This window comes from Thamnophis elegans, chromosome 13 (genome assembly GCF_009769535.1).
Source record: "Thamnophis elegans isolate rThaEle1 chromosome 13, rThaEle1.pri, whole genome shotgun sequence".
In the NCBI taxonomy this organism is placed as follows: domain Eukaryota; kingdom Metazoa; phylum Chordata; class Lepidosauria; order Squamata; family Colubridae; genus Thamnophis; species Thamnophis elegans.
Window position 1 is genome coordinate 43,623,209 of NC_045553.1, and position 25,565 is coordinate 43,648,773.

At 45.5% G+C, this 25,565-nt stretch overlaps 2 protein-coding genes across 2 annotated transcripts in view; one reads left to right on the forward strand and one right to left on the reverse strand.

The window, feature by feature from the left end:
* Positions 1-13,521, reverse strand: part of NCAPD3 (non-SMC condensin II complex subunit D3) — a 57,053-nt gene extending 43,532 nt beyond the window's left edge. The window contains exons 1-8 of the mRNA XM_032230071.1: positions 13,329-13,521; positions 8,127-8,281; positions 6,788-6,950; positions 5,239-5,411; positions 4,334-4,501; positions 3,238-3,299; positions 2,969-3,056; positions 317-444 (exon numbers count right to left, since the gene is read on the reverse strand). Coding sequence (XP_032085962.1) covers positions 317-444; positions 2,969-3,056; positions 3,238-3,299; positions 4,334-4,501; positions 5,239-5,411; positions 6,788-6,950; positions 8,127-8,281; positions 13,329-13,407 — 1,016 coding nt within the window. The 5' untranslated portion in view covers positions 13,408-13,521. The remainder of the gene's footprint in view (positions 1-316; positions 445-2,968; positions 3,057-3,237; positions 3,300-4,333; positions 4,502-5,238; positions 5,412-6,787; positions 6,951-8,126; positions 8,282-13,328) is intronic.
* A 154-nt stretch (positions 13,522-13,675) lies between these two features.
* VPS26B (VPS26, retromer complex component B) lies at positions 13,676-25,325 on the forward strand. The gene is made up of 6 exons (XM_032229820.1): positions 13,676-14,786; positions 18,963-19,119; positions 19,234-19,398; positions 20,169-20,344; positions 21,758-21,900; positions 23,390-25,325. Exons 1-6 carry the CDS (start codon positions 14,564-14,566, stop codon positions 23,534-23,536), a joined length of 1,011 nt encoding a protein of 336 aa, XP_032085711.1. The 5' UTR covers positions 13,676-14,563; the 3' UTR covers positions 23,537-25,325.
* Positions 25,326-25,565: the final 240 nt, after the last annotated feature.

Here is a 25,565-nt window from a genome sequence, read left to right on the forward strand (position 1 = left end):
CGCACTCAACAATGAACTCAAGGGCCGCCATTAGTGAGGTATTGGACAGCACTACTCGGTCTGTTGTGTGGATGCTTGGGTGGTTTAGGGGCAGGGAATTTTTGGGTGGGTGGGTGGGGGTTAGAGGATTGTTATGTGTGTTATGCCTGGTCTCTGGGTGTCATGTGAATTTCGTTGTATGCGTATACTGTGTACATACATACAATGACAATAAAGTAAAGTAAGTAAGGGATGGGGTGGGTGGGATAGCGACCATACCCCAAAAGGGGCCCTGCAGAGATGCAGAAGAAGTGAAAACAGGCAGGTGAGGTTTTACCTGAGGAACTTGAGGGCCAATTTCCTTGCGTCGATGATCTGAGAAGGGATGGGAAGCAAGACGCCGCCTTCTTTCCCTGGCAGCATCAGGATGACCCTGAGAAGCTGATAGAACACTTGACGCAAAGCCTAGGGAAGGAAAAGAAATGGGAGTACGGACAGCCAGAGTTCTTGGTACAAAGGTAACAGAAGTGCGTCTAGTCAAGGCGATGGTTTTCCCAGTTGCAATGGATGGCTGTGAAGGTTGGACCATAAGGAAGGCTGAGCGCCAAAGAATGGAGGCCTTTGAACTCTGGTGCTGGAGAAGACTCCTGCGAGACCCTTGGACTGCAAGGCCACCAAACCGGTCAGTCCTAGAGGAGATCAACCCTGACTGCTCTTTAGAAGGCCAGATCCTGAAGATGAAACTCAAAGATTGTGGCCACCTAATGAGAAGGAAGAAGGACTCCCTGGAGAAGAGCCTCATGCTGGGAACGATTGAGGGCAAAAGAAGAATGGGACAACAGAGAAGGAGGTGGCTGGATGGAGTCACCGAAGCAGCAGGCGTGAGCTTAAATGGACTCCAGAGGATGGTAGAGGACAGGAAGGCCTGGAGGAACGTTATCCATGGGGTCACAATGGGTTGGACATGACTTCGCAACTAACAACGAAAGTCCCACTTATCTCAGTTAAATTAGCAGCTTTGCTGCAAGAGTCACCTTCTACATTTAGACACTTTTGGCCCGAATGATTGAGACTTTTTTGACCTACAGAGCGAGGACAAAAAACCTATTTAACCTATTTCAGAAAGCTCTGCATAACAGGTTTCAGCTGGCATGCTATGCCTCTTTCACTTTTTGAGCAAAAATAAAAAATAAAAACAGGGAGAAAAATAAAATAAAAAACACAATTATTTCTAGCCCTGTTCTTGTTCAATGTCCCCATTCCTAAACCAATGTTCTCTCCGTTCTAAAGCAATCTTTTATAAAGGGAGCATTTTTCAAAAGAAAGCATTTATTTCAGCAATGCCTTGGGGGGGGGGGGAATTTGTGCGGGAAATCCCAGGAAAGAATTTTGGGAAGGTTTGCTAAAGTCAAAAGATCACACACACAAAAAAATGCCTCTGGAAAATCAGCACCATTTCCCTGTTTGTAAAAAACACCCACGAGCCAAGAATGTGCAGCAGTATTAAAGCTCCACCTAGCAGGGAAACTGAAGAATTGTTGGTAGGAGTTTTGGCTTGGAAAGAGACTGAAAAAAATTGGCAAAAAAAAAAAATCATTTCCACATACCGTATTTTTCGGAGTAATAAAACTCACCAAGATTTTGAAGAGTCAAATTTAAAAAAAAAAGCTTTTGCACTCTGCAGACCTCCCAAAACTGGCCCATTTTTCACGAAAACTGGCCCGTTTGTTTTTTTTTTGTTAAAAAAGAGAGCACGCATGGCCTTTAGGAGGCTTGTAGAGTTCTCCTGGAGGCTGTGGGGGGGGGGGAGCAAAAAACAGCCCTTTTTTGCTCATTTCTGCCCTCCCCAGCCCCCAGGAGCACTCCACAAGCCTCCTAAAGGCTATGCACGGCCATTTTTGCAAAGGGGGAGGGGTTTTGGGAGGCCAAAAATGCTGTATTCGGTGTATAAGATGCACCCAGATTTTCATCCTCTTTCTTGAGGGAAAAAGGTGCGTCTTATACTCTGAAAAATACAGTACCTGCTTCCCTGATAATCCCAGACATCAGATTTTTTTTTTGGGGGGGGGGGGGAAATAGATGGAGGCCAGGAGGTCCAACTTCAAACAAACTCTCTTTAGATTTAGTAGGGTTATCTCTACTGGGTCGCCTTTCAGACAATGATAGCTTGCTTTTAAATCAGCACCCAGGTTCCCAGGTTCCATCTAGCATGGAAAGGATTAGCTGGCAGATAAGATTGCTATTGCAATCCAACCTCCTTTATGCTACTAGGAGGACCCTAGTTGAGAGTTGAAGCACCAAAGTGTAAGACCCATATGCTCAAATGGAGAGACACGCAGAGCCTGTGTCTCTCCATTTGCTGGCATGTCAGCTACTACCAATAATTAGTTATTTTTGGTCAACAATAAAGCCAAGAAGGTGACTTCATTCTGCCAATTGAAATCTGATCTGGAGGAGGAAGAGGAAGGAGGGGGAGAAGTAGAAGTAGGGGAGGGGGAAGAAGAATGGGAAGAAGAAGAGGAAGAAGAAAAAAGGGGGAAGAAGAGGAAAAAGAGGAAGAAGGAAAAGGAGGAGGAGGAGAGGAAGGAAAAGGAGGAGGAGGAGAAGAGGAAGAGGAAGGAGAGGGAGAAGGAGAAGAGGAGGAGGAAGGAGAGGAGGAGGATGAGGAGAAGCGGAAGAAGAAGAGGAGGAGGAAGGAGAGGAAGGAGAGGGAGAAGAAGAGGAGAAAGAGGAAGGAGAAGAAGAGGAGAAGAGGAAGGAGAAGAAGAGGAGGATGAAGGAGAGGAAGGAGAGGGAAAAGGGGAAGAAGAAGAGAAAGAAGAAGGAGGAGGAGGAGAAGAAGAAAAAGAAGAGGAAGAAGGAGAAGAATCATCTCCTGTTAAGAGACAGCTGGCCAGTCCTTGGCCACTTCCACAGAAAGGATCCTTTTATAGATCCATGCATTTAGAATCCAAGAAAGAACAATATGTATGATGAATACAGCCTTTACCTTGTCTCCTGGGCTATGAAGGGGGGAACACAGGAGCCGCAGGCCCAAGTAGGCAAGCTCCGAGACATACTTGGCTCTGGAAATAGTCCTGCAGCCAAAGGAAAAGTTCTCTGTTGGGTCTATTTCGTGATGCAGAGTAAATGTTTGCAGAGTCAAGTCTACGATCTTCAGGGAAAGAACGTTTCGTTGCGCTCGATTCCATGCCCTCAACACCCATTGGGCTCCACAAACCCACAATGCCACCTTGAGATTCCAGAGCAAAAACTCACGTCACGTCCAAAGGCTTGAAGTCCAGCGTGCAGGGCTCCAGACTCGTCAGCTTAACGAAGATCTGTGAGAAAAGAAGCCAAAATACCTTTTTATTTATAACCGAATAACAGAACAGAGCAGAGCAGAATTTGATTCATTCATTCGTTCCATTTCTATTGTCAAACAGAAGCGGGAAATTGTCACACTGATGCTCCCTTATCATGACAAATATTATAGGACAGAAATGGCTAACTTTTTTGTCATCGTGCGCCAAAAACGCATGCACATGCCACAGCGTATACGCGTGCCCGCCCCATAATGCAATACACGCCTGCGCCTTGTGCATGCACCCCACCCCCCCACTCGCCCAGCATGATTGGCCTCCCTGCTGGCATGTGATCAAAATTCAGGTGCTTGGCAACAGTTATTTACAACGGTTGCAGCATCCTGGGGTCAGGTGATCGCCATTGGTGTCCTCCCCAGTCCCAAGCAAAGTGAATGGGGAAGCCAGGTTCGCTTAACAACCCCTTGATTCGCTTAACAACCTCTTGATTCGCTTAACAATGGCAGTGATTTGCTTAACAGAGCGTGGCAAAAGAGTGTCAACTCACAGAGCATCCTTGGCCTGCTCTCGAGTTGCCATAGGCAAGGGGGAATGGGAGAACGAAGTCTGCAGCTGCGGCAAGGCAGCACAGCAGTCAAAATGAAAGCACATTCCAGCCATATCTCTGTCAAGGCCACTTCCGGGGTTACCCACAACGCCCGGAGTGGAGTGATCTCTAACAACCTACAAAATTGCTTCTTTGGAGAATGTGAGTGATGACACACCTTGGGGAAGGGGGGAAAACAAGGGTCAGAGTTGGCTTCACTTGGGACATGCTGACATGAAGCGCTTAATAAATAACTGGATTTCTTTTGAAGTTTGGCTTGAGGCTCATGATTTAATTAGGGCATCTGTGGGAACCCTGACAGCGAGGTCCTAAAATCAGGTCTACCCTTAACAACCACCTTGCTCAGGAATGGAAATCCTGATCCCAATTTTGGCCGTATGTCGGGGACCAGCCGTACTAGAGCATAGGGGGCATCCTGCCACTTTAGCGAAGAGATAACAGTCACCTGAATACAGGTCTGAACGCACTGGGGCCTCTCCTTCAGGGAAAACTTGGAAAACAGCCTCAGGAGGTTTTTCAGCAGGAGGAAGAGGGCTTCGCGGATTTCAAGCAGCTCCCGGGTGGAGAAGTAAATCTCTTCTTGAACGTCTTCCTCTTCAAAGATGTCATCCATCTAGAATGGCAGGAAAAGGACCACAGATCAGTTAAGCAAGATTCAGAAATTGCAGCTTCCTGATATTCCATTGCTGGCCCGCGGGGCTGGCATGGAAACAGCAAAGGACTGGCCCACAGTGGCTCTGCCCGCGAAAACAGAGCTCCGTTTCCGCTGGCAGAGGGCTAGCAAACCAAACTAAAAAAAGAGAGAAATGTTTCCCCTTTTGCATTCGAGTAGGCAAGAAGGGAGAAAGGGAGAGAGGGAAGAAAAAGGGAAGATGAGCGAGGGAGGAAAAATAAGGAAAATGGGGAAGGAAGAAGAAAAGAATGGAGAGGAAAGGAAAAGGAAGGGAAGGTAAAAGGAAGGGGAAGGAAATAAAGGGAAAGGGAAATGAAAAGGAAGAGAAAGGGAAATGAAAAGGAAAGGAAGGGAAAGGAAGATTATTAGAGATTCGGAAGAAAGTTCTGCCTTAGCACTTGGCCACCACAAGTGCCCTCAACACGAGTTACATCGAGCTCACCACACCCACCCAGGTCACACTCATCCCCCCCCCATATCAAACACAACCCTAATGCGGCCCTCAATGAAATGGAGTTTGACCCCCCCCCCCCCCCCCCCCCCCGATCTAGAAGGCCTGGCCTTCAACTTACTGAACGCTGGAAAACACCAAAAGAATGAATGAACCAAGCAGCGGGAAAACAGACAAAATAGAATGCTTTTGACAAGGAATATTAAAATGATTTTTTTTTTTTTACCGGGGCGTTTTCATTTCTTGCTGGCTTCCCTTTCTTTCTCTCGCCCATCAAGTTTTTGCTCTGTTTTTTTTTCCTTTTCCTGGGCAAATCTAACTCCTCCGGCCAACATTTGGACAAGGTTTGAAGGCATTTCTCGAACATCACCGGGTGCAATAGCTGGTTGGCTATGCTGCCTGCCAAAAAGACCATTTGCATGTTAACCGTAAACTAGTTTTATACCACACCACCTGCAGCTAACAGAGCCCAAAAAACATAACTGATAACAAGAAATTACCTCCCTAAGAACCTAGATACCTCTATTTGATTTCTTATCTTTCTATCCATCTCCTCTCCTTCCCCAAATCTTTTTCTGCCATACCTCTTATTTTCCACAAATATTGTTTGGTGTTGTGGCCCGCCAGCAGCCAGCAGAGCTGGCAGCAGATTCGGGCAGTGAGGAGGTTGGGGAGGAACATGGGCCAGTCCTGGAATCCAGGGAAGGCTTGGATGAGGGCTCTGTGTCGGAGGCAGAGAGGGGGCCGAGAGCTGACAGTTATCAGCTGCCTTCAGAATCAGATATCAGTGGGGCAGAAGAACAGCTGGAGCGTGTTTCCGATGTCTGCATGTGCAGAATTGCCAGACAAAGGGAGCAACTAAAGAACATGGGTTGACTTGGGAGTAAAGCCACAGGTGGACAGTGGACAGTGAATGGCCCCTCCCAGAGGACATAAAAGAGGAGCGAAAGGGGAGTGGAGTTTACAGGAGAGAATTAATTCGCTTAATTGGTTCGTGACTCTCTGAGACTCCTGGCCAAGTTTTGCAGATCTCGGCCTGGCAGCTCTCCAAGCCAGATAAGGTCTGTGACTGTAAATCCTCCCTTGAAAGACTTTGCTGGGTGTGAATGAGCAGAATTCACAATTAATAAAAGAGGTTTTTGTCGGGACCAGGAGTTTGTTTCATGCTCTTGGGAAGCCTCGGTCAGAACAGTTTGGTAATTGAGGATGATTGAGATGATTGGCTATAGATTAATGGGAATCTGAGTACAACTTTCCCTTGGTGTGATGGTGTTACAACACCTTTGTTATCCTTGCTACAGTCTCTCTGCCTTAGAGGGCTGAGGTTGTTCTTCACTTCTAATCCTAGTGAATGTATGAATTAAGGAAGTTTTATAAAGTTCACACCTTGCTAGTCAGATTTCACTTTTCTAAGACTGGCCTACACACTCCGCATGGGTCTAAACCCATGTTTGTCACCCTGAGCAACTTGTCGGGAATCAACACATCTTCCAAGTTGCTAAGATTGGGAAATGTTGGCCTAAACCTAAACCAGATTGAGAATCCCTGGCCTAAATCAGGTTTGTGGGTCCTGAGGACAGCCCAGAAGAGAGGGAGGAGAAACCCCATTCCTGTACGTGCTGCCACGGTGCATTGCTTGAAGTTCATTCCTAACCCTCACAGAACGGAGATACTGCGACCATCCATGGAGCTATGTTTCAATGCGACCTTGTTGAGATGTCCATGCCAAACGTGGGTCGAAGCACCACACAACACAAAACGGTCCACGGACCTACCAGGAATTTCAACTAACAAAAAATACAATCCAGCCGCGTGGAGGGCAAACAGGCGTTGTTGTGTGTTGGCCTTCCTGTTCTGGGCCTCCTGGACAAAGTGATGCAACACAGCGACCATGGCCTTCGGGCAGAGGTTGCTTTCCACCAAAAGAGGCCAGATGCTCTGAAAAGGAAAAGAGAAGAAGCTAAACAGCAGGCTCACCTAAAGTCATTTTTGGTGTCTGCAGGGTGGATTTGATTTAAATCAAGTTGATTTGAAATCACTGTTAAAAAGGCTTGATTTAAATCGACTCGATTTACCGTATTTTTCGGACTGTAAGATGCACCGTAGTTTTTGGGGAGGAAAATAAGAAAAATAAAAATTCTGCCTCTGCCTGCCAGCATCCATGGTATTTATCTGGCTTGTCAGCGTCCTGTCAGTATGTGAGAGAGTTGAGGGCTGTTTGGAAACAAACTGTATTTGCTGTGTCAGCAACAAGTAAATCCTTCCTTGAAAGACTTTGCGGTATGTGAACGAGCAGAATTCACAGCAAAGTAATAAAAGGTTTTTTTTTTTACAGGACCAGGAGTTTGCTTCATGCTCTTTGGAAGCCTCAGTCAGAACAAGTGGTTAAGATAGCAGGCATGAAAGCCAGCTGGGTGACTTTGGGCCAATCACCCGGAGACTGCGAGTTATAGTCTCCTCTTAACCATGAATGTCAGTAGGTGACTTTTGGCCAGTCACGCTCTCTTTCAGCCCAACTCACCTCCTAAGGTGGTGGTTGTGGAGAAAATAAGGATTAAAAAAAATGTAATTTTAAAAAAAATCTAAACGTGTTACAGTGTTTTTTGGAGTATAAGACGCACCAAGATTTTGCAGAGGCAATTTTTTTTAAAAAAGCTTTTGGACTCTGCAGATCTCCCAAAAATGGCGTTTTTCACAAAAACGGGCCCATTCCCCCCCTCCCCCCAAAAGGGCATGAATAGCCTTTAGGAGGCTTGTAGAGTGCTCCTGGAGGCGGGGGAGGGGGTGAATTTGAGCAAAAATCGGCCCGTTTTTTGCTCATTTCTGCCCTCCCCAGCCCCCAGGAGCACTCTGGAAACTTCCTAAAGGCAATGCACAGCCATTTTGGTGAAGGGGCTGGGGTTTGGGGGAGGCACAAAATGCTGTATTCAGTGTATAATACGCACCCAGATTTTCAGCCTCTTTTTTGAGGGGGAAAAGGTGCGTCTTATACGCCGAAAAATACGGCAGTTAAATATCTTCTCCTCTTTCTACTGCCTAAGTAATCAGGGTTTAAAATCGCAGATGCTATAAAGCCGGCTAAATTGATGCTAGGCGAAAAGGACCGTTCCTCACTTCTGTGGTCTCGTGGTCATCTGTACTAAATGGAAAGAGCGCCTTATAAAGTCGAACAAAAGCCTCCAAGCCGTCATCGGTTATCAAGCCCTCGGTCCGGGAATCCAAAGGCTCCGTCTCGGTGAAGTCCAGTTCCCACACAGTGTCAACCCAGGCTGAAAGGAGGAAATGTGGAAATGTTTAAAATACAGCAAGCAGGTAGGCTCCCATCGATAATAAAATAAAAAGACTGCCAAGGTACAAAAGGCCATGCTATTTAATATTTTCTGTGCAGTACTTATGGTTTTAATTGTAAGGGAGATGGGCAGCCGATGAATAGGATAGCATAGCGTAGGATAAGTGGAAAGGAATGGAATAGAATAGAATAGGACAAGGAATGGAATAGAATAGGACAGGACAGGAAAAGGAATGGAATAGTGTAGGGTTATTACAGTAAATCATCTGGATGGTTCTTAGAACTGTGGTGACACCTGTTTGCAAACTGTCAGCAATTCTTTGCTGTTTCCGTGTTCCCAGGCATGAACAAGGACACGGGATGATACAAAGTATAACCTGTAACATTTACTCATTTGAATGTATAACATTTGATTCACTTAGTGTGTGAGAACATGCACATTCTCACGAACACCAATGATGTAATGACCAACCAATTATTGTAATAACACGTAAAGTAGGTGAGGACTAAGAAACTAAGAAGCTATAAAAATGATGTCTGATGATTAATAAGTTGCTGTTGATTCTGCTATCCATGGAATGCTTAATGCTGTTGATTCTTTTGTTTATTCTGGATGCTCAATACACTTCTGTTGGTTCAACTATCCTTTGATTGGTTTACTTTTATTCACCTTCAGCCTTGGGACCCTAATGCAACAGAATAGGACAGAACAGGACAAGGAAAGGAATGGAATGAAATAGAATAGGACAATGAATGGAATGGAATGGTATAGTAGAGTTTAGAAAAGAATAGAATAGAACAGAACATGAATGGACTGGACTGGACTAGACTAGAACAGAATAGAATACAGAACAAAATAAAATGAAATGAAAATAAAATACTTACTACCCTTCCTTTTTTTTTTTGAACTCAAAATGCAACCCTACAGCTGAGCCTTTGTTTCTTCCAAGACATTTGGCCCGTGATGTCTAGAGAGGATTTAACTGTTTGCGCATTTTTCTTTTTTTCTTTTACTGCTTGCATTTTGCTTTGGTAGCTATGATAAAATCTGCTTTGTTATAATTAGAAGAGGCATATGTAAAATTTTAAAATAATAAACAGTAACACTTGTTTTTAAAAACAAAACAAAGCAAAAAAAAACAAAACCCAATCCCCTCTCCTCTAAATGAGATTAAATTTGTGACTCACTAGTAATTCAGAGGGGGGGACATTACCACCCTTCTCTATGTCATTATCTTTTTAAACGTCTATGGAATTGCAAGAAGAAAAAAGGCTGGAGCATAAATTAGAATGTCTTATTAAAACTAATGATCATATAGCCCCTTTTGCAATTCCAGGGTAAATATTGAAACAGGTCTCTAGTTATAAATTGCCAGCACCAAGAAAAATAATCCTCCTCTTTTAAGATGCAATTCAATCAACCAAGCAGGATATTGCATGAAATGGATTCAGGAGGCAATTGTAACTTAGCTTTCTCCATCATTTTAAGGTGTGGGTAAATCATGAGGATTTAAAAGAACACCAAACAGAATTTAAATTTTGCCAAATCTGTCATACTTTTGCTCCAGGCATAAAAAAATAGTTGGTAATTTCAGAGAACCTCATAATTCATGCTTTGTTCAGTAAGACTAAGTCTTGTGTGTATGTGTGTACATGGCTTCAAAATCCAAGGGATTGGGTTTGGACAAAACTCAACAGCACTTTTCCGTGTGGCTATTGATAAAAATAAGATCACCAACATGATTGCCAATGTCCGATGACGGATTTGGCACAAGAAGGATAGATAGATAGATAGATAGATAGATAGATAGATAGATAGATAGATAGATAGATAGATAGATAGATAGATGATAGATAGATATAGATATAGACATAGACAGATGGATGGATGGATAGATGGAAGAGAGAGAGAGATGGAAGGTAGATAGATGGAAAAGAGATAGAGAGAGAGATATAAGATATAGAGATAAATATAGATAGATGGAAGATAGATATAGAGATAGATGGAAGAAATAAATGGAAGATATAGAGATAAATAGATATAGATAGATAGATGGAAGATAGATAGAGATGGAAAATAGATAGATAGATAGATAGATAGATAGATAGATAGATAGAGGGATAGATAGATGGAAGAGAGAGAGATGGAACGTAGATGGAAAAGAGATAGAGATATAAGATATAGAGATAAATAGATATAGAGAGATGGAAGATAGATATATAGATGGAAGATAAATAAATGGAAGATATAAATAGATATAGATAGATAGACGGAAGATAGATAGATAGATAGATAGATAGATAGATAGATAGATAGATAGATAGATAGATGGATGGATGGAAGATAGATAGATAGATAGATATAGACAGATAATATTACAGAAGTGAGTACACCCCTTCACATTTTGTAAATATTTAAGTACGGTATATCTTTTCATATGACAGCATTGAAGAAATGACCTCTGGTTACAATGTAAAGTAGTGAGTACACAGCTTGTATAACAGTGTAAATGTGCTGTCCCCTCAAAATAACGCAACACACAGCCATTAATGTCTAAACTGCTGGCAACAAAGTTGAGTACACCCCTAAGTAACAATGTCCAAATGGGGCCCAAGTAGCCGTTTTAGGCTTGGGAACCTAGGATAAGCTGCCTAATTTTCAGCATGGGAACCGGACAGATACCCCCACAAGGCTTCGGAACCTCGAGGAAGAAACCAAACTACAGGCTTGGGATCTTGAACCAAGAAGCCCAACCGTGGCTGGCACTGCGCGGCTAGCGGGCATGGTAGAGCCGAGGTGGCGCAGTGGTTAAATGCAGCACTGCAGGCTACTTCAGCTGACTGCAGTTCTGCAGTTCTGCAGTTCAAATCTCACCGACTCAGGATTGACTCAGCCTTCCATCCTTCCGAGGTGGGTAAAATGAGGACCCGGATTGTTGTTGGGGGCAATATGCTGACTCTGTAAACCGCTTAGAGAGGGCTGAAAGCCCTATGAAGCGGTATATAAGTCTAACTGCTATTGCTATTGCTAGTGACAATGTCATCATGGTCCAACACAATATAATAGTAGCAATGATGTCTATATAAAACAAAACAAGACGAAAAAATAATAAAATGCATGTGACGTCCTCAACTTTGTCCCTATTTTTAGGGCTTTATATGTCAGCGGTGAAAAACCAACCCTACTTTTTTAGGGGGGTTGAAACATGCTCTTTCTAATGAGAATGATTTAACAGTTTCCAGAAGATTTTTTTTTTTTTTCGTAAAAACGGGCTGAAAATACCCTATTTTTGGTGTTTTTACAAAAAAATGTCAACTTTACACTCAATTTGAGGAACTATTGGAAAGCAGTAGGAGAATGAAATTTTATATTCGACAACCTTGCTGTTGCTAAGTTCTTACACACAAAGTTTCACGTTTATCATACCTTTCCTTCCAGAGATATAAAAAGCCAAATTTTAACCTTTTAAAGCCGCAACATTTTCAGCCAACTTTGCTCCAAATGATCTAGATGCAAATCGCTCATGTTTTTTGTTATTTTGTTTAATAGAGCACAACGAGTTGTACAAGATGGCCAAGTTTTGCTTCTCTCAACAAAATATTTCTGGAGATATTATGTCTCAAAATTGCTGAAACCTCAAAGTCAAAGGCTGCGGTATGAGGTCAAACAAGTGACTATATTTCCGCAAGAATTGCATTGCATATGTAATACTTCATCAATGTTCATTGGGGAGGGGGGGACATGTCTGCATGTTCGCACAAAATTTCATCGAAATCCGTGATGGTTGAGCAGGGACCCCCCCCCTTCAAGACCACTTGGCATGGAATTAAAGCAGGACGTAAAGTGAGATTTGGACATTAAGTGTGAAACTTACTGGGTCAGGCTGGACAGCCTCTTAAAGCACCTTTACTTCTATATTAAAGCCACATAGGCAGAGTTGCAGCTTGCAAAAGAACAGAAAGCAAATGCCTAACCACAAGATGTCCCTATGTCAAAAGCCTATGTAAAAACCTATGTCAAAAGTCCAAGGTAACCACTAAGAAATGTGTTAAGTATTTCCGTGTTGCAATGCTTTTGAGAATGTATAAGAACGTGTGCTTCGATAATGAAGGTTGTTCAGAACTTGCAATGCTAGCCGTGGGCTAGCTTTCTGAACCTGGCTGCCAAATAAACTTTTCCTGTATCCTGAGAAGTCTAAAGCCTGTCATTTTCTGCAACAGAAAGACCCCGAAGTTGTTAAGTGAATCACTGCAGGCATTAAATTATTAACCCAGTTAAGTGAATCAGGCTTCCCCATTGATTTTGTTTGTCGGAAGGTTACAAAAAGCAGATCACATGACTCCAGGATGCTGGAACCGTCATAAATATGAGTCAGTAGCCAAGCAACTGAATTTTCATTACGTGACCATGGGGATGCTGCAACAGTCCTTAAGTATGAAAAACAGTCATAAGCCACTTTTTTCAGTGCTGTTGTAACTTTGGTTGCTAAATGAGCTGTTGCAAACCAAGGACTACTTGTATCTTCTGCAAATTGGTCTTCGAATACTCAGATTGTCAACCCACCAGGCAGGTTTGTGACTGTTGAAGTTGTTTGGAAGTAGTTGGCCGCCCCTTTTTCTCGTCTCAGTGTAGTCTCTGCTGCCAGGATTGATCTCCTGGTGGTCCCCCATCCCGGGGCCAAGACTCTGAGTCCAGAATCGGAAGGCTCCCTCAATGTGATCTCTTGATGGTCCCCCATCCTGGGGCTAATAATCTGAGTCCAGAACTGGCAGGCTCCTTCCTGCCCTGTGATGTCAGTTAACCAATTTCGTTGTATTTATTTTGTACAATGACAATAAAGGCTATATTATCTCCTGGTGGGCTCCCATCTCGGGGCTAATTCCCGCTTTGTGATCGCCTGGTGGTCCCCCATCCATAGAAGAGCAACGTCCCACCCCCTGCCAATCATTGGAAGCGATTTTTTTCCCACGCCTCCCACCCCAGAAGCTCGAATTCTCCCTTTCCCCCGCCCACCCCCAAAGCTCACCTCGGTCGACGTCCCGGAACCCCCAGCGATCCACCGCGTCCTCCAAGCACTCCCTCGCCGCCATCGCGCGCGGCTCCATCCACCGCCGCCGCCGCCGCCGCAGCTTCGAACCGACCAATCGCCGCGCTCGCCGCCCGCCAGCCAATCCTCACCGGCCTGGGGACGCCGGGACGGCCGCCTCGCGCGCGGCGTGCCTGCGCGACGAGAAAGAGGGCCAAGAAGGGGCGTTCCCGGGCGGGCGAGTCCCGAGGCGGGAAGCGCGCATGCGCCGTGGCGAGGCGCTACTCGAACAGCCGCCTCCCACTTTTCCTTTTTTTCCTCCTCCCCCCCCCCCGGACTGGCGCATGCGCGGTGCCCGATCCCTAAGTCCGGGACGCGGCGCGAGCTCTCTTGCAAAGCCTTTGCAAAGCCGGCGCAGCCCAAGCGGAGGAGGAAGAGGGAGGCGGCGGCGGGCTGCTGCCGCAGCGACGGCCTGCTGTCACCGCTTGGAAGGAAGCCGGCCCGGCTGCTGGGGACGAAGCGGCGCCTTGCATTTTGGACCCCTCTGCTTTGCGGCCTTCCTTGCAAGGAGCAGCAACGCCCCCGTGCAACACCCATTTCCCCTTGCTCCGCCGTGCAAAGCATCCCCTTCCAGCAGCGTCTTTGGAAGACGTGCAAAAAAAAGGGGGGGAGGGAGCCCGGATCTCCTGCTTCTTTTTCCCGGCTGCTTCTTTTGCATGCCTCTCCGTTGCACGCTTTTCCCGGGGAGCCCCCTTTCCCCCCCACCCCGGCTTTGCACCTTCTTCCTCCAGGCCTGCAAGCTGAGCCTTCTTCCCCTCGCACGCCCACCCGCCTTGCCTTGACTCCCTGGGCTGCAGCTCCTGCTCCCGGGCGCCTCCCTCCTTTGCAGCTGGCATCTGCATCTGGGGGTCCCCCTTGTGCCCCCCCCTTTTTAGGCTCCCTTATGTTCGGGTCTGCCTTGGCTCCATCTGCCGGCGGGGGTCCCTTCTGGCCCTGAGCCTTTCCCAGCAGTAAAAGCTTCGTCACCTGCATCCCCCATCCCCTTTGCTCAGCATCCCCATCTATGGCTTGATGGTCCAGCAAAGGCCAGGTTGCTTCTAAGGTGGGTTCAGCATCTTTCTCAGCCTTGGGCATCTCTAAGGCAGCCCACACGCTTTCCCTGGCTTGGGCTTGGGTCCTGTTGGAGCTTCTTGGAAAGAGGCGGGGTGCCCGGTCCCTCCGCCCAGGCCTCCGAGATGAGCTTCTTCGGCTTTGGACAGAGCGCTGAATTGGAACTGGTCCTGAGCGATGCTGAGAGCAGGCGCCGAGCGGAACATAAGACAGAGGAAGGCAAGAAGGAGAAATATTTCCTTTTTTATGACGGCGAGACCGTGTCCGGGAGGGTCGTCTTAACCCTCAAGCACCCCAACAAACGCCTGGAACACCAGGGCATCAAGGTGGAATTCATTGGGCAAATTGGTAAGATGGACTAAATCCTGGCTAGTTTGGCGTGACGGTGGGAAGGGAATGAATCCTGGTTCCCTTTGCCCCATCCTGACTAGTTGACCTGAGAGGGGGAAGGGAATGAATCCTGGTTCCATTTGCCCCTTGCTACAGGTTGTAGTGTCCCTGCCTGTATTCAGGGACGCGGTGGCTCAGTGGCTGAAACGCTGAGCTTGTTGATCAGAAAGGTCGCCGGTTCGAATCCCTAGCACCGCGTAATGGAGTGAGCTCCCGTTACTTGTCCCAGCTACTGCCAACCTAGCAGTTCGAAAGCACGTAAAAAATGCAAGTAGAAAAATAGGAACTACCTTTGGTGGGAAGATAACAGTGTTCATTGTGCCTTTGGTGTTTATTCATGCCGGCCACATAACCACGGATACATCTTCAGACTGTGCTGGCTCTTCAGCTTTGAAACAAATGATTATCTCCCCCTAGAGTCGGGAACGACTAGCACATATGTGCAAGGGGAACCTTTATCTTTTACAGATGCCTGTGATAAGCAGAAACTGCATTCACCATATTTTATTTCAATAGTCCCTTAAGCCGGGTGCAAGTACAGAGAGTGCCCATTTAGCAACTGACCTGTTTAGTGACCAATTGTTGTTATGACAAGGATTGAAAGGTAACTTTACTGCCAAGGTAAAGCAAGGTCTGCAGAACAAACGAAAGCTGAAGTCAGGCCGTAAGCCCAGTGGCAATTTCACATAGCTATCGCTTTGCTTAAGGACCAAGTTGTAGATCTCAATTGCCGCTAAATGAGGACTACCCATAAAAAAAACCATGACGATACTTCTGAGCCAGCTTTTCAACAATGGACATCACTTAAACCATGGTAAAAGTTTTGACAGTCAGAGAAGAGTAGGTAACTCTGAAGATGGAAAATCTCTTTTGTGTTTGGGATAAAATTCAAACAGAAGTTTGAAGTTTGGAGTGTATTTTTATGATGATGGCAGGTTTTTTATAAAATTCTCGCTACAGAAAGGGTAATTTGCTGAATTGCTTTGCAGCAAACAATACTTTGCCTTAGAGCTGGGGGTTTCAATCAACCTTGGCAATTTTTAAAGCTTTTGAACTTTGACTCCCAGAATTCCCCAGCTAGGATTACTCCCAGTAACCATAAAAAGTTACCTTAAAGCTAACCCAATCCCAAATTGAAGCAGTTAACAAGGATGTCAAACTCTAAACCTGGTCTTAAAAGTTGTCCACGTTGGACATCATTACCACGTTTAGAGTTTGACATCCTTGTTAACTGCTTCAATTTGGGATTGGGTTAGCTTTAAGGAAACTTTTTATGGTTACTGGGAGAAATCCTATTAAGGTGACCATCACTTTCTGAGTAGTTTAGGTAAGATAAATGCTTTTCTATTGGATTAGAGTAGGATTGCTCCAGGTCTAAATTGAACTTTCAAGGAATGGATGCGTTTTCAGTGTTTTTATGATTACTGATAGCCTTAAATTTTTGTTAGGATACAGAGGTTGCTTGGTTTTAAAGAAAAATCATTTCTTTTAAGGTCAGGTGACGGCTCGCCTTCCTTGAAGTCTGTAAATTGAATTTCGTATGGGATTTAGCTGCAGGATGATTTTTTACGATTTGTGGTTATCTTAACGTCATCTTACAATGGATATTGCTTTTTGAGATAACACTTTAGGCTAAACCACCGTTTTTTCCCCCAGTTGTGTTAATTTTAGACTTTGTTGAATTATACCCTTAAATTTAAATAAGAACATAAACTTTCTAAACTCCTCTCTAAAGGAGATGGACAGTTCAAAAATGTGAAAAATAAATAACATGTCGGGGTGAGGTTTTTATTTTATATTTCGTGGAATGATAATATCCTGTATCCATTTTTGAAGCTCCACCAGTGTGTGCTACACATTTCTTTAAAAAATACTCAGATCTGAGAGTTTATCCCGAGTACCTATCAATTATCTTGAAAATGTCAACTAGCAATTTTGAAGGTTACACATACCCTGAGCGCAAATTTACTGAACATTTTTTCCAGTAAACTTTCTTTGTTGTTGTTGTTGTTGTTGTTGTTTTAATCAGGGAGAGCCTGAATGCACCAGAGTCCTTGGTTGATTCTATTTCACTCTTCCCTGATAGAATATCGCAGCATTTAACTGTGCAACAGTAAATAGCTGCCAATGGCTGAGAGCAGGAGGTCTGTAAACCTGACAACTTTAAACCTTGTGGACTTCAACTTCCAGAATTCCCCAGCCAGTTGGATGAGGAATTCTGGGAGTTGAAGTCCACAAGGCTTAAAGTGTTGTGGCCTGCCAGCAGAGCTGGCAGCAGATTCAGACAGTGAGGAGGTTGGGGAGGAAGATGGGCCAGTCCTGGAGTCTGGGGAAGGCTTTGTGTCGGAGGAAGAGAGGGGACCAGGGCCGTATGCCAGTTATCAGCTGCCTTCAGAGTCAGACAACAGTGAGGCAGACAAACAGCTGGAGCCTGTTCCCACTGTGTGCATGTGCAGAGTTGCCAGACAAAGGGAAGAGCTAAAGAACAGGGGTCGACTTGGGAGTAAGGCCACAGGTGGACGATGAATGGCCCCTCCCAGAGGAAATAAAAGAGGAGCAAAAGGGGAGTGGAGTTTGCAGGAGACAGTTAGTTTGCTTCATTGGTTTGTGACTCTCTGAGACTCCTTGCCAAGTTTTGCAGATATTGGCCTGGCAGCTCTCCAAGCCAGATAAGGTCTGTGATTCAAAATCCTCCCTTGAAAGACTTTGCTGGATGTGAATGAGCAGAATTCACAGCAAATTAATAAAAGGGTTTTTTGTTGGGACGAGGAGTCTGCTTCAGGCTCTTGAGAAACCTAGGTCAAAACATAAAGTTGCCAAGTTTGGAGACCCCCTGGGCTTAGATGATGGATATATGGGGGGGGGGGGTTTGAGGGAGGGGGGGAAGCCATCACTGAAGAACAGAGCATGTGTTTTCAAAGTTCAGGATTCAACTCCTCTCGGCCCAAATTAAAAAAGAAAGGTGATAGGAAAGAATTCTGATATAAGCTTCCAAAGTGGTTATTCATTCAGGTTGATCGAGATAGGTGGAACAGTAGTAATTCTTTAAAAAAAAAAAAAATCAGTAACTAACAACTCCTTGAGCTGCTCCAATCAATGAACTACACCGGGCTTGATATAAACGGGCGAGCAACCTTTTACGTAAAGCTTTTTTAAATAAAAATGCTGCATAATTTAATATACGGCCGCTCGGTTGCCTTTGAATTTCGTTCAATTATTCACGCAGCACGCGGGATTCCCAGAGAAAAAACTGTTTGCGACGCCTTAAATCAAAATGTCTGCTGTTGGGGTTTTTTTGGGGGGGGGAGCTGAGGGGGCCATTTCTATATAATAGCTCAGAAGTGCATCCATTTGCTTGACCTAATTTGTAATTGCTTCTTGCACTAGTAACTGATTTGATGTTCATTACCTAAAACTAAACGGGGGGACGGGACATCAGTGGTTTTTTTCCCTCTACCCCACATTGTTTCTCAATGGGGTCACCCACGATGATATCGGGGTGTCCTCAGAGCCGTGGTAGCGCAGTGGTTAGAATGCGGTATTGCAGGCGTAACTCTGCCCACTGCCAGGAGTTCAATTCTCACCGGCTCAAGGTTGGACTCAGCCTTCCATCCTTCCAAGGTCAGTAAAATGAGGACCTGGATTGTTGAGGGTGATAAGCTGACTCTGTAAACCACTCAGAAAGGGCAATAAAGCATTGTGGGGTGGAATATAAGTCTGTGCTATTGCTATATGCTAAAGAAGGAAGGGAGAAAGAGGGAGGGAGGGAGGGAGGGAGGGAGGGAGGGAGGGAGGAAGGAAGGAAGGAAGGAAGGAAGGAAGGAAGGAAGGAAGGAAGGAAGGAAGGAAGGAGGACTGTGGTGGCACAGTGGTTAGAATGCAGTGTTACAGGCATAACTGCTCACTGCCAGGAGTTCGATCCTGACCAGCTCAAGGTTGACACAGCCTCCCATCCTTCCAAGGTCAGTAAAATGAAGACCCAAATTATTGGGGGCAAGATGCTGACTCTAAACTTCTTAGAGAGGGCTGCAAAGCACTGTGAAGCGGTATATAAGTCTTGCTATTGATGTTTGCTATTTTAATTTTGTTTTAACATGGAAGTATCCTTTTTAATCGAGCTTCTCTCCTTCCTAGAATTATACTACGACCGAGGAAACCACCACGAATTTGTGTCTCTGGTAAAAGATTTGGCCCGTCCTGGTGAATTCACCCAATCACAAACTTTCGACTTTGAATTCACTCATGTGGAGAAACCGTACGAATCCTACACTGGGCAAAATGTGAAGCTGAGGTGAGTTCCATTCCCACAAGTGGGTTTCTCTGTTTCCTCTTCCTTCCCCCCCACCCCCCCCAGGAGATAAACCTGGTTAGAAGCATCTTAATCCACCTTTTCCCCCTTTCGCAGGTACTTCCTCCGGGCCACCGTGAGCCGCAGATTGAATGACGTGGTGAAAGAAATGGACATCGTGGTGCACACCCTTAGCACCTATCCAGAGCTCAACTCCTCCATTAAGATGGAGGTGGGGATTGAAGATTGCCTCCACATTGAGTTTGAGTACAATAAATCCAAGTAAGTGGGCTTGTGGTGCACTTCTTAGAATCTTGTGGCAGCCAGGTAACCTGTGAGGGATGGTAGCATGAGATCTGTGAAGAGAAAAGGTTATTCTGATCCACCGGCCTCATTCCCTCTTGATCTACCATATCTTTCTTTTCTTTTTCTAAATAGTTTTTGTTGAGCATTTTAATCTTTAAAGACACAGAGAGAAACATAACAAGAAAAAGCAAAACACAAAACCTACATAGCAATGTAAAGCAATTATGCAGCCTTCTGTATCGGCTTTCATATTTAGCCTTTCTATTTTCTCCATTCTACATTGCCTTCCTGTTGCTTTGACTTTGTCCCACAATATAACAACAGTAGTAGTAACACTTAATAATAATATGAATCATTTCTATCACCATTATATTTACATTCTCTATTTTTCTGTTTTGGCTTCTGTTTTCTAGGCACTTACAAATTCTACTCCGTATTTTATAGAAATCCGATTCTTCTCTTTCTTTTAGTTCTATTGTCATTTTGTCCATCTCTGCACATTTGAGTACTTTTCAAATTATCTGCGGGTGTATTGATTCCCCCCCCCCCCGCCGCCCCAGTTTTGTGCGAAAGCAATCCTAGCTGCAGTGAGCATGTATCGAAGTTGTTTATCCATTTTTTGATCTACTAGATTAATAAGAAAGCTTCTGGTTTCAGTTCTGTTTTTTGCGCCATAATTTCTTCCATTTCCGAATTTTGCACCAGTATTTCCTTGTGATGGGGCACATCCACCACATATCTTTCAGGTACCATTTAAAAGACGTGATTGTAGGGAAGATCTACTTCCTTCTCGTCCGGATCAAGATCAAACACATGGAGATTGACATCATCAAGAGGGAAACCACTGGCACGGGGCCCAACGTCTACCACGAAAACGATACCATTGCCAAATATGAGATCATGGATGGAGCCCCTGTGAGAGGTCAGGTGGAAGAGCCATCCCCATGGTGGGCCTTTTAAGCTTTATGGCCAGTGGAGGGGACAGAGAAATTCAACCCCACTTTTCCTCACTTCTGTCCATCCTAATGTCCTCTTTGTGGCATACGCCAGAATTACAGGAGGTAGGGATATTACCGTATTTCTCAGAGTATAAGATACACTTTTGCCTCCTTACAGCAAACACCCTGTTTCAGTTTCAACTTCAGCACAGTCTGATTAGCACAAGCAGCTGATTGTCGGTTGAATTGGCCTCCCGACCATCAGCTGTTTCAGGCTTCAGGGATTGCCTATTGCCGCCTCTGCGCACCCCATTTTCTGCCCATTCCAATTCCCGCCACCCGGAACGAGTGGAAAAGGGGGCACGCAGAGGCCAAAAACAGACCGTGTGGAGGCCGAAAACAGGATGCGGAGGCTGAAAATGGGGCACACGGAGGCGGCAATAGGCTATGGCAATCCCTGCAGACTGAAACAGCTTATTGTGGGGAGGCCGATCCAACTGACAATCAGCTGCTGTGCTGAAACTGAAACAGGCTCTTTGCTGTTTGCTGCAAGGAGGCAAATTGCTGGGAGGCTGAGGCAAAAAAAATTCCCCCTTGTTTTCTTCCCCAAAAGCTAAGTGCGTCTTATACTTCGGAGCATCTTATACTCTGAAAAATACGGTAGGTATGTGCACCGCCTGCACTTATATATATATATTTTTTTAAAAAAATTGCATATCACTATAGAATATCACCTACATCTGGTAAAATGTAAAGTCAATGTAAGAACCAAAGCATGGTGATGCGTAAATAAAATAAATATATATATATTTGAAAACATATTTTGATATTGCACTCAAAAACTCGGCAAAGTTGCATGTTAAAAAAAAATCAAAAATCAAAATGGAGCCAATAAAAATAAAATAGCAACGTTGAATAATACAATGATAATGAAACCAATAAATAAAACAGTAATAATAAATACTAAAATTAAATAATTAAAATAATTGATTTTGTGTGTGTGTGTGAGTATTTTATTTTGTCATAGACCAGCATTCTGTGTGTGTGTGTGTCTGTGTGTGAATGAGTGTGAGTGTGTATCTGTGTGTATTTATAGAATATTTGTAGCTCGGGATTGTAAAGCCCCTGGTGCTCTCCGAGTTTGGTTGTTTTGTTGCAGACGTTTCATTACCAAACTAAGTAACATCATCAATGCTGGGAGGGAGTGGGGTTTATAAACAGATAGCACATTGCCACTCCCTCCTAGCACTGATGATGTTACCTAGTTTGATAATGAAACATCTGCAAGAAAACAACAAAACCCGGAGAGAACCAAGGACTCCTCAAATATATAAAAGAAGGATAAAAGCATCATAATAATACTCGGTTGGCTAACTGCCTTCTCCCTTCCTTTACAGGAGAGTCCATCCCAATTCGGCTCTTCCTGGCTGGTTATGAACTGACTCCCACAATGAGAGACATCAATAAGAAGTTCTCAGTGCGCTATTACCTCAATCTGGTGCTAATTGATGAGGAGGAGAGGCGTTATTTTAAACAGCAGGTGAGAAAACCAAATTATCTGTTGGGATTTGGGACAGGAGTGAAATCCTGAGGCAGGATGTGTTCTGACCTAGGCTTCCCAAAAGCATGAAGTCAACTCCTCGTCCCGATAAAACCTGTTTTATTTAGAGGGAATTCCTCTCCAGCAAAGTCCCGGCCAACAGTCTTTCAAGAGATTTCACAACTACAGACCTTTATCAGGCTTGGAGAGTTGCCAGGCCGATATCTTCCAAACGCCACTCTGTAGCCGCAATTACTTGGCAAGAAGCCAGGAACAGATCTTCACCCTAATGAATTGAACAGATTGTCTCCTGCAAGCTCCAGTCCCCTTTTGCTCCTCTTTATTCCCTATGGGAGTGGCCATTCACCGTCCACCTGTGGCTTTACTCCTGAGTCGACTCTTGTTCTTTAGCTGTTCCATTCTCCTGGAAGCTCTGTACCTGCACACATCGGGAACAGAGATGAGCACCTCCCCCTAGAGTCAGGAGCAACTAGCACATATGTGCGAGGGGAACCTTTAGCTAGATGAATACCGATGGAGGCTGGTAGGCGGAGGCAGAATTTATTTTTCTTATTTTCCTCCCCCAAAACTAATGTGCGTCTTATACTCCAGAGCATCTTATACTCTGAAAAATACGGTACTCTCTAGCGCCGTGATGGTGAACCTATGGCACGTGTGCCACCTGCCATTTCTCAGGGCGTGCGAGACGTTGCCCTGTCAGGTGGCCTCAAAATAAGGCCGAAGTCAGCTTACCAGTGTGCGCATGGCCAGCTGACTTCAGCCTTGTTTTGAGGCCATTTTTCGCCCTCCGGAAGCTTCAGGAAGCCTCTCGGGTGGGAAAAAATGGCCCTGCGGGCAAACCGGAGATTCAGGAACAGACTTCCGGTTTGCTTATAGGGCCCGTTTTAGCCCTCTGGAGCCTTCAGAGAATCCTGAAGGTCCCTAAAGGCTCTGGAGGGCAAAAAAATGAACCTATGAGCAAACCGGAAGTCAGTTCCCGAACTTCCGGTTTGCCCGTAAGCCGTTTTTTCCCGCTCCGGAGACTTCAGGGATGCTCCTGAAGCCTCTGAGGATCCGGCGGGGGTGTTTTTGCCCTCCCCAGGCTCCTATAAAGCCCCTGGAGCCTGGGGAGGGCAAAAAAAAAAATGCCAAAAATGGGGGGGGGAGTGTTCGTTGTGCACACATGCGCACTGGGATCATGCGCATAGCATTATGGGTGTCGCACAGCCCCCCCTGCGCTCCCCCCCCCCCGCTTTTGGCACGTAAGCTGAAAAAGGTTTACCATCGCTGCTCTAGCGTATCCCTGTTCAATGCAGAGAAGGCCCTCTGGCCCTAGACTTTTTCAGAACAGCCGGGGTCCAGAACGATGGGAAATGTAGTCCTGAGCACCTGGTGCCCCCTCCCCTAATGTTCCTCTTCTTGATCAGTTTGGTGCAGCGCGTTTGAGGTTCTCTTTTCCTTCTTCTTTTTGGGGGGCTGCGGGCTGCAGGAGGTGGTGTTGTGGCGCAAAGGTGACATTGTGAGGAAAAGCATGTCCCACCAGGCCGCCATCGCCGCCCAGCGCTTCGAAGGCACCTCGTCCCAGACGGAGAGCAGGACCCCCAGCCAGGCTTCAGAGAACAACGGGCGGCAGTGAGGGCCCAGGAAGGAACCGTGAAACGGAGGGAGGAGCATGGAGAGAACGGCCCTCCCGCCAGAAACTTGCAAACGCAAAATTATCTTGTCAGGTTGTCTGTCTGTCTTCGTATGTGTGTGTGTGTGTGTTTCGTCTTTTATCTTGAGGACTAGCAACTTAACAGGACTGGGGAAAGGGGTTGGCGCAACAAAACAAAAAAAAAGAAAGGGAATACAGCCGTTTCTATTTACGTTCAGTATTTGTGGATAAGCTAAAGGAGCCAGGACAGATGGGAGTTTTGGACCCTGTGCTGGAAGAGGACTGTGGAAGAATATTTTGTATTTTAAGAGCGTCCAATTTGTCTCTCTGTTGGAAAATGACTGCGGCCAGGGAAGCTTCTACCCCACATTTAACAATCACTTGTGAATATACCCTGAGCCAAAACGTTCACCAGACTTTGGATGGCTGAGATGCGCAGGCAATCACAGGTTGTGCGTCTGTGCGTACAAAAGCAGCACCCGTTCGTAACGTCGTCACCCAAACGAAGCCGCTTTCTTAATGCCCGGCCTTTGCACATTGGGCACATCATGTCGTGCCCGACGTCATCGCGGCCTGTACCGGGTGCCAAGAAGTTCCTTTGTATTTCGGAAGAGGGTTAAAAACACACTTTGCTCCTAAGGATTGTACCGCTGTAGGTTTTATCCCTTGAAAAGGAGGACTTGCCTTTAGAGAGAACGACCGCTATGTTTCTGCATGAGTCTCTGTTCTGAAAGCACCTCCTGAATGGGAAAAATAATTGAGCGTTGTGATGGACAAACGACTACGTCTGAAAAGAAAGAGAGGGAAGCATTCAGGGAGACAACGGGGAACAGTTTTTCTTGTCGTTGATTCTGACACAGACTCGGCAAGCATCCATCTTAACGTTTTCAGGTTTGTGAGCAGCATTGGGTGAAAACCGTTCTTCCTAGCAGCTTCCCCCGGGCTAATTTTTGCCGAGGGAGAGAACAAACGCGGAAACCCAAAAGACTTTTGCTTAAACGGTGATGACTTAAAAACACACCATCCTGGCTTCTGTCAAAATTATCCTTTCAAGCCAGAGGAGGGGGGGGGAAACAATGGCCCTTTTGTGACTTGAGGACTTCAATTCCCAGAATTCCTGAGCCAGCATGGAATTCTGGGAGGGGAAGTTCACAAGTCACAAAAAGGCCCATCGTTCCCCCACCCCTGCTGTAAGCCCAACTTACTTCCTGTCTCCAGATTCCCAAGAATTCTGTTACTTCTTACTCTTGGGGTTCGTGAAGTCTGAGCTTGGGTGTGTTGAGAAAAATGGAAGAATCGCCTACCCTCATCTCAGGAGTTTCTCTGTTGCATCTCTGCCTGATGCACTGTCCTGGATTTACTTCCTGCTGGGATCATCCAGCTGTTCTTGTACAGAAAACCTTCCTTTGGAGGAACACAGCCAAAAGAGGCGATCACCACCACGAATATCTTAGGTGAACAGTGAGCCATCAGCCACCTAAGTTAGCCATGTTGCCACACTGGTGATCACTCTCCTTCTGCTTCCTACTTTGCTTTCTGAGCTCATTCAAGGCTAGAAAGATGAACGCTCCATGGCTTCATGGCAGAAGAGATCTTCCACCTTTCCATGCAGAGAAAGCACATTTTCAACTCTACCTGAAGATGTCAGCGTACGGAACGAGCCAAGTGCATCTTAGTATAGTGCAGGGGTTAGCAATCTGCGGCTCCGGAGCCGCATGTGGCTCTTTCATTCCTCTGCTGCAGCTCCCTGTCGCCGGTCAGCTCCAGAATTGATAGGGCTTTCAGTTAGGAAAAAGGACGCCGTGCTAGGAGGAGACTCTGGTGTGGGGAACCAGACTTCCGGTCAGCTCCAGAATTGAACGGGGGACTTTTGTGGCTTAAGTGTTTTAAGTTTGCTGACCCCTGATAGAGTGCAAGCTGAATTTTCTTGGATTTCCCCCCTCCCCTTCAAAATGAATTAATAATAACAGAAGAGGATAACAGAGTTGGAAAGGACCTTTGGAGGTCTTCT